This window comes from Microtus ochrogaster, chromosome 24, assembly GCF_000317375.1.
Source record: "Microtus ochrogaster isolate Prairie Vole_2 chromosome 24, MicOch1.0, whole genome shotgun sequence".
NCBI lineage: Eukaryota > Metazoa > Chordata > Mammalia > Rodentia > Cricetidae > Microtus > Microtus ochrogaster.
Window position 1 is genome coordinate 17484778 of NC_022024.1, and position 12636 is coordinate 17497413.

The following is a 12636-nucleotide window of genomic DNA, read 5'->3' on the forward strand; positions in this document are numbered from 1 at the left end:
TGCTTGAAATGCACATGAAAATCTAATACCAAACAGACTTATATATCACTACTTGACTTGGGATCAGGGTGAAGATGCAACCTGAACATGTTTGGAATTATAGCTAAGCAAAAAAATAAACTTAAAACAGGCCTAGGCAGAGGATCATGGCATTAAGGTTGGTCTGGATGGTAGTGTGAGTCTCAGGCTGGCTTGGGCTATAAAGGGAGGACCTTAAAAATTCAAAACAAAAAAAAAAAATTCAAAACAAAGGACAAATATTGGCTCAGGTTTTCTTGAATAAAGGTTTGTCTTATTATTTTCATGTTTAGTGTGAATGTGTCTCTCGCTGTATTCACATGCGGCACATTAACCATCTAGAAATCAGAGAACCACTAGTGGTGGGAAGTTGGGTCTCCTTCCACCACCGTGTGGGTTCTGGAGTTTGAAGCCTGGGGCTTGCCAGTGTTGGGAGGAGAAGGCAGGACATCGCCGGCCCCTGGTTCAGGTCTCCAAGCACAGAATGATAGCCTTGCCATCTCCACAGCGAAGAGCAAGTGACGAGCATGGAGGGAGGGAGCGCCTCTGGCAGGGGCTGACCAAAAAACTGCTGGATATTCCTAGGGTTCTGTTTTCAGTTTAAAGGGACGAAACAGCATCACACCGTTTTCAGGTACGCATTGTTAGTTAAAATTCTTACGCATAGGATGCCCCGTGGAATGCACACAGAGCTCACCGTGGCACAGCACTTAGCCTGGAAACTGTGAGGTTCTGGGCTCAATTATTGGTACCACAGAGAATAACAGTAACTATAACTTATCAAAAAAGGATGCCCTTGAGTTCCAGTATAAAAGCAGTCACCCTTGGCTGGTGCACACCGGGAGTGGTTTGGATGCAGGCGTGGGTGCCGGACACTAATTTTAACTTCAAATGTTTGTTCTTTTGCATTTTGCGTGTTCCCTCTAATGCAAAGTTGGTGCACCTAGGTTCATATAGTCCAATGAGGACACATGACTAAATCCTGGAGGAAACCTGAAACTACCCGAACAAAGGTAACAGTGCTAATTATTGCTGAACGTCTCTCTCGGGTTGCTGGAAACCACACAGCCCACCCCCTTCCCTTTCTAACACAAGTGCCTTACAGCAAAGCCACCAGAAAGTCTGGAATGAAGGAGATGCGTATAGCAATTTTCAGTTCTTGTCGGCATGGGAAAAGGCCCACCATGCGTATTCGGGGCATAACGAAGTTATTGTTTTAGAAGAACTCTATGTTCTGCGTTATGGTATTACAGGTGTGAACCACTGTGCCCGGCTCTGAATCCCAACTGATTGGTGAGCAAAAAAAATGGCTATGTCTTGTTTAACATTGTATAGAAGTTCAATTTAAAAATAAATTGAATTGTAGATCATACGTCTTTTTCAAAAGCGTGTAAAAATCTGTATGTGGAATAAATACGGATTTTTAAGGAGCTGGGGGAAGGGCTCCAAAGGAATGTTCTGCCTAACTGTCCTGTGGTTCTGCCTAAGGAAGTCCACCTGCGAGTATTTTGTTAAAAAAGAAAAAAAAAATATGTGCTGAAAATGCTCGAAATTAGCCAAATGGGGAAAACTTCAAAACAGCTCAGTTTTTAAAACTTTCATAGCTGATATCATCTTTAAAAACTGAAATTGTAGCCGGGCGGTGGTGGCGCACGCCTTTAATCCCAGCACTAGGGAGGCAGAGGCAGGCGGATCACTGTGAGTTCGAGGCCAGCCGGGTCTACAAGAGCTAGTTCCAGGACAGGCTCCAAAACCACAGAGAAACCCTGTCTCGAAAAACCAAAAAAAAAAAAAACAAAAAACAAAAAACAAACAAAAAAAAAAACTGAAATTGTTTCTTTACATACAGATTAAAAAGGAAATTCAAACTATCTTATTGAAAAATCAATATACTACTGTATTTTAGGGTGGGATATTGACAGCATTTTTACAACATCTAAAGGTAAACGAGGAATAAGGTAATGAAGATACTTCTGTCACAGACCTAAGGACGGCCAAAGAGATGAGTACCTCACGGCCAAGGGGCTCACAGAGTCTGGCGTAGTACCTTCTGCGTGGGCAGCTGGGGAGACCAGGGGACCTAAGTTAAAGGGGGATGCAGGAGAGAGAGTTCCAGCTCCAGTGACTTCAGTGGGAAATACAGGCAGAAAGAGAAAGCGAAGCCAAGGGACTCAGAACCGGCAGGCGAGCAGCAGCAGAAATTCTGGAAACCAAGGCCTAACGTACGCCTCTCCTGGAGCTGGTGTTTCTGTTCCTCCAGTGGGTACGGTCGATCCGTAACTTCTGGGGTGAGGAGTGGGGAGACCCTTGTGGCGAACAGAGAGACTTGTAGAAGACCGTATCTATATGGATCGCTCCTCCTTCCCCCCATTGTCTTATCTTCCTTGTTTTTTTCCAGCAGCGGATAAATGAATGGATTTGGTAAGTGGAGCCAAAGGAGCCTGCAGGGCACCCAGTGGGGCTTTATCATGTTCAGGTTCTGAACTGAACTCTGCCGAGCAGGCTGTCTGCCTGAAAACCACCCAGCCAGCCACTCAGTGGCAGAGTGCCTGCCGGGTTCAGCCCCCAGAACCCTTACAAAGAGGAAAGAAAAAGGAGAGTCAACTGCAGGTATCCAGGTGTTGAGGGAGGGGGAGGGGTCTCAATACAAAAACACAACACAAAACAACCCTAGATACAAGGATATTGAACAGGAGCCAACTTTATTTTATAAATCTTCAAATATGGTCTCTTTAGGATTTTCAGTATTAGGAAGCAGGAGCCCTTGGGACACGGGACTGTTCTCCCATGAGGAAAATCGCATCCCTGTGTTTCTCCAAGTCAGGAATCAGCTGAGCTATTCTGCTTAACAAATGTACAAATATTTTCAAGTGTGGAAAAATATTTCGGTTCTGATTTTGAAGCACATGCTATTCAAGGCATCGATTTTCTTCAACACTGAAACTGTCCACAACTCGAGGCCTGAAGGATAAGCCACTTTTTAAATATCCCATATTTACTGAGAAAACCTAGAGCCATAAAAAAAAATGATATGATAGTACCTACATAAGAAACTATACATTAACTGTTTTTTTTTCAGAAATAATTGAAATTTTTCAAAATTCAAACACAAAATAGTAAATTTTCACTTACTATAACACAGTTCAAGTATTCTCTTAAGTTTACATTTAGCCAGCTAGAACACATTGAGTAACTCTATAAAATCGCGTTCCTTTCAAGATTACCGCTATACAAAATAGTGTGTCCATCACTACTCAGAATCATTTGAGCACATGGAAAGAAAGATGACCTCAGAGAGGTCTTTATGAGCAAGTATTAACACACAGAAGACTGCACACATTAGTAATAAAGCATTTGTAGGCGACTCCCCAAGTACTTGAATTCATGTAAACAAAGACTAGGCATATTCCTGTAGGGAGAATATGTACTAACCTAGATTAAAATATATGCAAATGGCTGCTACTTTGAACCATATATTACTGGGCTATCACACAAAACCAAGAGACATTACCTTATCCTTTTAATAACTAAAAATGTTCACGAATTTGTGAAATACAGGGTTGATACTTTTTAAGGCTAATAATGAAAAGGAGTAATCTTGCAAACCGGTATCCATCTGTTTGTCAGAAATAAATACAGTTTTCTCAATGTATTGCTTCACGGGAGCGCATCTTCTCTGCCTTAGCCATGACATTCAATCAGTAGTTTAAAAACAGATTCTCCACACCGAGCCGTGAGTCTTCTACCTTGTCAGCTGCCCGACAACTTTCAAAAGAGTTTTATTCTCCTGCTTGAGCTGTTCATTTTCATCTTCTATGTCATCAAGGTCCTGGGGAGAGAGAAAACACTTTAAAAAATACTGAAAAACATTCTAAAGGAGACTTGAAATAAAAATAAAACACAAAGGTAACTCATTTACTAATTAATTTTAAAGTAATAAGCTCTAAAAATTACACAGACTATGCTCTAAACGTTACTTGACTGGGCCAATTCTCCTGGAACACTCAGTTTTTCAAAACCAGCCAGAAGTCAAGGTTTTAAAATTGTGACACCAGACACACACACACACACACACACACACACACACACACACGTTCCCTGTGCTAGAATTCTAGTCACAAATACATAGATAGCCATATGGCCTGTACTAAAACCATAGTAAGTTTTAGCTATGAGAAATATCAGTTGAAGGAAGAGTAGGCATGTAACGACTCATCTTTGCAGTTTAGAATATTAAAACTTGACAGAGTCCACCTGCATGACAAGAGCCACATAGCACTGTCGTGAGCGTACATTTTGTCGCTGGACTATCAGGCAGATGATTAAAGTGTTAGCAAAGTCAGAATTTGCACCTAATTCACAGACTGAACAAACGCTAAGAAACAAGTCTGTTCAAATTATTATAAAAATGAGGCTTCTAAAATTACTGCAACTGAGATCCGCCTAAATTTAAATGAAATGATAAAATACATTCGTGCACCATTAAGCAATACACTTGAAAAGGGCTCCTAAAATTAAAACTGTTAACACACATTCATGAGTCATGACTAAATGACAAACTTAGTAGGGAAGCGGCTTTCTGCTTATTTTTAATGCTCTTGGTGTCTGAGACAGCACAAACACATCACGGGCATCACAAATATTTGCCGAGCCTCTTAAACTGAATTCCGGCACAAATAAAGGCATGCTTATAGTGGATCAAGATGAAAGACTACATAAGACCCAAGTCAAATACTGGCCCAGACAACAGCGACACGCAACCTTGAGCAAGCTAACTGGGGTGCCTCTGTCCTCACCCACAGCTTGCAGACATCTCCTCCGAGCTGCATTAGAAGATGCTCGCTCCGAAGCCCCCTCCTTTGGAGTGGCATATGGGCTCAAACCCATGGCATTGCCTGACCTAGGCAAGCACTTTACCAATAATTATTTTGTGGTTAGGACTGGATTAGGGGACACCAAGCCTTGTCTCCCTGAAGTGAACCTTTCTTTCTTCCATCCCTTAAAATCCTCTAAAAAAGCAGACCAATGGCATCTCTTCTCATCACAGCCCCCCTGAGTAGAAGCAGGAGGAAGTCTAGGGCTGAACACTAAAAGGAAGGGCTCCAAACCCAACGCTGCAGGGCTTGGGACCTCAACTCAGAGCTGGCAAAATTCTTTGTATTGTCTGGAGATGGGGTGAGAAACTCGGCTTATGGGATGAAACTGGAGGTCTCACCATTAATGGCTGCTTTATATTAACCAAAGAGCCAACCGTACAAGGCAATGAACAGGTTCTCCACCCTCCCGTGCTTTCATCCGGGCTACTCAAAACACGAAGCGAAACAAACAGAAACACACACAGAGAAAACAAAATCAACCCTGGCGTCGAAAGGCAAAAAGACTTACTCTGTTTAACAAATCGATCTCTTCCTTGAGTTTTCCGATCATTTCCTCTTTGTCTTGCATCAATCTCACAAGCCTGAGGTTTTCTTGCCTTTCTCTGGCTATTTCCTGGTGAACACAGGTCACAAAGCATTAACCGGAAGCAGGTTGCTCACAGTATTTTAAAATGACCAACACCCATCAATCACAGCCCAGGACTGTAGACATTGGCCAAGACCCTTTCAGCCACATCACACACAGAAGACATGCCTGTGATGACAATGGCACCTCGCCCCTTTGTCAAGGAAAGGGTATCTGCATACTTTTTAAAAGAACAACATTGAAAACATTTGTTGATGTGGGATGTCCTTCCATATATAGGTGTTGCTTTTATTGGTTAATGAATAAAGCTGCTTTGGCCTATGGCAGGGCAGAATACAGCCAGGCTGGAAGGGATAAAGAGAGTAGGCGGAGTCTGGAGACACCACGTAGCTGCCAAAAGAGACAGCTGTAGAACCTTACCAGTAGGTCACAGCCTTCTGGTGATACATAGATGAACAAAAATGGGTTAATTTAAGATATAAGAGCTAGGCAGGAATATGCCTTAGCTGTAGGCCAAGTAGTGTTGCAATTAACATAGTTTCTGTGTGATTATTCGGGTCTGGGAGGTTGGGAAACCAATGTGCAGGCTCTGTTTACCGCTATTCAAGGTTGCCAGATGCCAGGAACTAAGCCCAACTCTTCTCGAACCTCCTGGAGTCTCTCAGAGGAACTTATTAAAAAGCAATCACGTGTGGCCTCTAAACCTTTAAATTTAAATAATGATTCCAATTAGAAACGGGTGCAAGCTTCAATGTAACCTACAAGTAACCACTGGGCCAGTAGTAAATTATGTAACTCTCAAGAAATCTTTGTATCACAGAAAGTGACCTCCGTTCATGAAAACAAAACATATTTCAACCGATTATTTCAGCACCATTATCGATTTTAGATCAATGTCCGCAGGACACAGCCGATATTCTGCAGTTTCTAACTTTATGGCGGCATTTGACTTGCTGTCGAAACATCTGTAAGCAGGTTTATCTTATTCCTACGTGAAAATGGTTCAAGCACCAAATAGGGGCCTAACTCAGAATCCCCGAAAGGTCTACATCAGCACTCGGTTCAGATGGGGGTAGTGCATGCAAGCGCAGACAGCTCAGCTCTCACGGACACTGCTCCCGGACTGAGGAGTCCGAGAAGCTGCCTCATGTCTAAAGTGGGCAGAAAAGCAGTAAGGAAACCAGGAAACCCCTAATCACTAGGTCTAGGAGCTAATGCACAAGACAGTCAAAGTTGCTCCTGGAGTAGAACCAAGTATCTCACCCCTTGCTAGAGCTCCCCCATCCCGTTTTTGGGCACAATGCCATGAAACTGGGAGAAGAATGCTAAGACGTGCTCATTTTATTTTGAATAATTTATAATAATTTTATATATACCTTTTCGAGATCTTCAATTCTCTTTTCCAATGTGGTACTGGAGGCGAAGCTGCCCGCCATATTGGCATCTCTGCTGTGTCTGTTGAAGCCACCTCTGTCTGTTCGGGGATATCGGCTGGAGGCGTCATCTTCTGGAGCAGTGCTTGTGCTGCAGAAATAAAAGTGGGTGTTTTATATACATCCCTAGCACTCTAGACGAAAAAGAGCAAGGCGGTTTTCTCTTCAGTCTGAACAATTAGCACTCCCTGAGGACACAATATATCTACAGCTTTAGAATCTAATCCTCATCCCAACACAATGGGGGTAAATGTATAACAGCACATGAATTCTTTGGGCCAATAACCAAGTGGCTGTTCGTGTCAGGGACTGTTCCAGGTGCTGAAGATGTCTACAGCAACCACAAACACGGGCTGTCCTTTCAAGAGGGAATATGGGAATATTGTACCAGGTAATGACCACCCACCACTCTAGCCAAGGCTAAACACAGCAAGGACCTTAACTGAATGGAACGAGTCTCTAAGACCACCTAGAGTGAAAATTCTCCTTATCTTTTGTTTGTTTGTTTTGTTTTTGGAGACAGGGGCTCTGTGTAGCCCTGGCTGTACTTGAATTTACAGAGATCCAACTACTTCGTCTCCTTAGTGCTGAGATTAAAGGTGCAGCACACAATGCCTACTACCATACAGTTTGCGAGCTTCAGGCAAGGGGCCAGAGGTTGAAACACGCAAAGGCTCACACAGAGACAGAGAGACACGGACCTCTCTAGTCACTGGCAAGAAGCCCCTTATTCAATAGCACCACGGAGGCTTATATACCCAACACAGTCAGGTGGGCCAACAGGTGAAAACCTTATTCTCTGATCTTCAAGGCCAAGGCAACACACGCTCGCAAAGCAGAGCTGGTAAACAACTTTGACACAGTTTTCAGTAACTCAAATCAGAAGGAAAGTAGAGATCTCTAGCAGGGAAGAGTAGCTGGAGGCCAGGACTCTAAATGGTCCCAACATAAAGGTGTACATCACCAATAATGCCTGGCTTACATTTTCTTTAAAAAGGCTTTTTATTTTCCAAAGTTCAATGTCTGGTTAAATTCCAAAACTTAAAATCGAAATATAATTGGAACAATAATAAAGAAAAGAACTGCCTAAAGTTGCGTATTTCCAGCTGAAAGTTTGTACACAGGCAACTTTTTATACGCTGGTAACTTATTATTCATACTGCAAACTTAGCCAGCACTCACTTAAATTAAATGCTTACAGCTGATTAACGGCATTGTCACTATTTAAAGAATTCCATGTAACAAGCTTTCCTTTGCTCTATTGTCTCCTACTACATAAAAATTACTCCCAAAGTGAGTTCCAGGACATCAGGGATACACAAAGAAACCCTATTTGAAAAACAAAACAAAACAAAAAAAACCCCAAAAACAAAAAAAACCCCAAAAACATTGATTGAAAATCTACAGGCTTATGCTTTTTAAAATTTTTGTTTCCAATCTTCCAGAATAGCCACTTGAAATACTTGCCATCAGAGATCTTTTCAACCTATCCGATCTTAGGGGATCTGACAGTAATTTTCGAACACGCAATGCCACGGCAACTGCTGCCTTTGTCGATTATGCTAACTTGGAAGCCCGCGAAGGCAAGCTATGGAAGCTTTGCCCTATAATTTCTACCTTTTTTTTTCTTTCTTTGATCTTATCTGCCACTGACAAACATCTGACATTCCTTCCTTGCACAAAAGGTTAAGATAATTAAAAAAGAGAGAAGTGGGGAGTGGGGTTGTGCTGGGAGCCAAGTAAGTCTCCGGCGCATATTTATAAAGCTGGCGGCCAAACTGCGTTCTTATCTTGCAAAAACAGCCAAAGTTCATCCTGAAGTTCAAATACTCCGGACTGAAATTTTCCCTTTGAAAGCCAATGTATAACCACTTAGCATACAAGAGTCGATTAGCTTGGATGATAAGATCAACCCCGAGCTAACAGTTTTCAGGAGTCTCAGACTGAAAACGTCACTGGTTATTCCCCAGTGCCTTTAAGTGGACTACTACAAATTCGGTCGGCGGAGTTAGGCTCACAGAGCAAGGCTTTCTCAAAGGGGAAAGTACCGCTTACGTTCTCACGCACGCAAGCAAGCACGCACGCACCGACGTCTTCTGGGTGTGGCCACTTTGTCATAATCACAGTGGGGGGATTACAAAAGCAAAGCAAAACTGCAAACTACGCGTAGCCCCCTTTTCAAATTCATGTATTTTACGCGAGTTGTGTCCATCAGCAATGAGGCTGAAAAATAACTTGTGCCAATAATCAACGTGCCCATCGCCTATGGAAGCTGTCTTGAGAGCGGACGGTCTCAAACTCTGTCTTGATCCTAATAACAGGCAACTTCCCATGGTTCCCTTAGCAACCTACGCACTTTGCAGACCTGACTAGTCTATACCCTATGCACTATGCTTACCTGACTAGTCTATACCCTCTACATATCGGCGTAGGCGATGAACGTACGCATATAGAGGTCAGAGGACAGGATGGAGTGTCATTCCTCAAGCATGGTCACATTTATTTACTTACTTTTTTTTTTTTTTAAATTGAGATAGAATCTCTTTGTTTGCTCAGAGCTCACTAAATAGGTTTAGCAATCTTCAGGACCTACGTGCCTCTGTTTCCACAGTGCAGGGATTATAAAGCCAGGCTCAGGCTGCCATGGCTGAATTTTTTAATGTAGGCTCTGGGAGCCGGGCGGTGGTGGCGCACGCCTTTAATCCCAGCACTCGGGAGGCAGAGGCAGGCGGATCTCTGTGAGTTCGAGACCAGCCTGGTCTACAAGAGCTAGTTCCAGGACAGGCTCCAAAGCTGCAGAGAAACCCTGCCTCGAAAAACCAAAACAAACAAACAAACAAAAAAAAAAACAAAAACAAAAACAAAAAAAAAATATGTAGGCTCTGGGAATCAAACTCAGGTCCTTGAACTTCAGGGCAGAACCATTCCTCCAGCCCTGTCATGTTTGAACACTGGCGACCTGAAGAAAGACTTGGTAAGAATCTCACGAAGTACAAACCAATGGTTATGATAACCCCGAACATGTGTTTATGATGAAGCCTAATGCATCCTATTCATTTATTTCAAGCCTATTTGCGTCATGCATTCAAATACTGCATAAATTTAAGGCTTGCACTGTTTCATTGGCCAATACGTCTTTGTGAGCAATGCGCTATAGACTTAGCACTTCTCGATCGTCACAGCTGAAGTCTGAACTCAGCTTTACTGAGAAATGACACTTCCCAACCAAACCCGTGAAGACGCATCCTGTACCTCTCTGGAATGACTTCCAGGATCACCATTCAATCTTCCCTTACTGTCACAATCAGAAAAGGTGTGTCTGTTCTCATAAAAAAAAAAAAAGTCCAGCAAAGCTTGCTTTGATGTTAGTCAATTCGAATCCCAGATAAATACAAATTTCCTAAGATTTAGGAAACCATTTTAAAAGGAGAAACTTAAAATAATGAAAATATATTTTCATTTACTTTTAGCAGTCAATTCTACATTCAAATTGTTTCATTTCTGGAACTCAAATCTGACTAACATTAACACAGTTTCTAAGCACGATAAATGCTCGTACCTTCCTCAATTCTTACACGGATTTTTAGTCACAAATGACTGATACAAAATGCCAGATGCTTCGACAGCCTCCAGACTTCCTTGTACCAATCTATGCACTATGCAAATATGACCACTCTAAACCCTAGGCCCAGATCTGAACAGTGTATCCTAGGCCCAGATCTGAACAGCGTACCCTAGGCCCAGATCTGAACAGTGTACCCTAGGCCCAGATTGAAAAAAACTAAAATTTGTTTTATTTATTTATGCTACAAATATTCATTCTTACAGGAAATGCCTATTTAAACCTTAAGAAACTACTGCATATACTTTATTCTTCCTGAGGATCTAGTTTGATAAGGATTTAATAACCCATGATACAGAAATTCAAAGAATGATCCATCTGTCTAATTTGCCTTTAAAGGCTACCAGAGAGATGCAGAATCTGGAAGGTGTCTAAGAAGTTTCCTTAAAATCCCCAAATCATTTTTAGTTCCTGAGCACAGGCATGACCTTGTGCGTCTTACCAGATGAACAGCCATGTGTCACGCCTGCGCTTATGCATTTGGTCATGCTTCTTGTAAAGTTCCTAAGCCTGGACTTACCTAGTTTGTGATCATTAGCTAAACTAGATAATTTACAAACCCATTAAACAAACAGTCTAACTTCAATATTGTGCAACGAGGACAACATGGACAAAGAAACTCGCTTTCTGAACACCTTCAGTGTCAACCATTGGGCAAGGGGTTCAAGACAACAGGCCTATATAGCCATGAACAGGACTGGTAGTCAAATACCAATGGCTGCTTTTTTCCCCCTTTTTTTTCCCCTCTAGAGAAAAAGGTAAATAAAACCAAGATAGGGGTGAACACCTGTAATGCAAGTTCCTTGAGGAGGCTGAGGGAGGAGGAGCTACTCGGGCCCTGAAGTTGAAGAACACCCTACACAGTGAAACACCAACTCAAAGCAAAAATCAATCAATCAATTTATTGATAGTACACGGAGATTGTAGTAATGAACACCTGCACAGGTACTCTTGTACACACACCCCCTTGGGAAAGCCACTCACTTAATCTAAAGCTAACAGCAGCTGGGAATACAGTACAACAGCAGGGCCCTGGCCTCACGTGTATGAGGGCCTAAATTCAATGTCCAGCGCCAAAACAAATAAGGGCAACGGGAAGCCATTAAAGCAGGAACTGGAATAGAACCGCTTTTACAAAACACACTGCGAATCAGCAGGGACACCACAGCAGTTAGGTTAGGCACTATAATTCACGGAGACTATGGTGGTAGAGCAACAAACAGCCCACAAGTAATCTTAATAAGGGCTGCATTACCAGGTAAAGACGAGATAATGAAATAAAAAAAAAAGAATAGCAAAGTAGTTCTTGCAGGCCTAAGGCCCTGGGTTCACACAGTGTCTGACCCTCCAGCCTTAGTATTCTACTGTTGAATACACTGAGCTTAGCCTGCTTTCCAGGTATCTAACAGTGACAGATTCCTTTTTGTAGCACATAAGACAGAACAGAAAGAAACCCAATTCTAAGAGAGTTGATTGCAACTCAATGCAATAAATACAAAGAAGAAAGGACAAAGAAGGCTGAGACAGGAAGAAAGCCACGATAGGATGTATAATGGAGTCCTGCCGCAATACAGAAAAGCACTGATACGTGCTAGGCGATGGTTCATACACTTTTTTAAAAAACATTTTATTTATTTATTTATTATGTATACAATATTCTGTCTGTGTGTATGTCTGCAGGCCAGAAGAGGGCAACAGACCTCATTACGGATGGTTGTGAGCCACCATGCGGTTGCTGGGAATTGAACTCAGGACCTTTAGAAGAGCAGGCAATGCTCTCAACCACTGAGCCATCTCTCCAGCCCCCTCTCACACTTTTTGTTTTTGTTTTTTTAGACAGGGTTTCTCTTGTACAGCTGTGGTTTGTCTTGTCCCTTTAAGAGACAAGCCCCGCCCACTCTCTCCCTCATCCACTGAGGCAGGTAGATCTTCCTTCCTGCTTGCAGCCTGAGTCTCTTCTGTCTGTCTCCCTCTCTCTGTCTCTAAGAGGCAGCTTCTGTCTTTCCTTTCTCCCCACTTCTCCCCTTCCCCCTTCTGTTTCTCTCTCTCCTCTTCCCCCTCTCCCCTTCCCTTCATAACCCACTAAATAAACATACAACT

At 42.5% G+C, this 12636-nt stretch overlaps 1 protein-coding gene across 1 annotated transcript in view; it reads right to left on the reverse strand.

Moving 5' to 3' along the window:
* Window positions 1-2701: 2701 nt before the first annotated feature.
* Window positions 2702-12636, reverse strand: part of Pawr (pro-apoptotic WT1 regulator) — an 85208-nt gene continuing 75273 nt past the window's right edge. The window contains exons 5-7 of the mRNA XM_005358086.3: window positions 6858-7005; window positions 5404-5508; window positions 2702-3847 (exon numbers count right to left, since the gene is read on the reverse strand). Of these exons, the coding sequence (XP_005358143.1) occupies window positions 3761-3847; window positions 5404-5508; window positions 6858-7005 (340 nt within the window). The 3' untranslated portion in view covers window positions 2702-3760. The remainder of the gene's footprint in view (window positions 3848-5403; window positions 5509-6857; window positions 7006-12636) is intronic.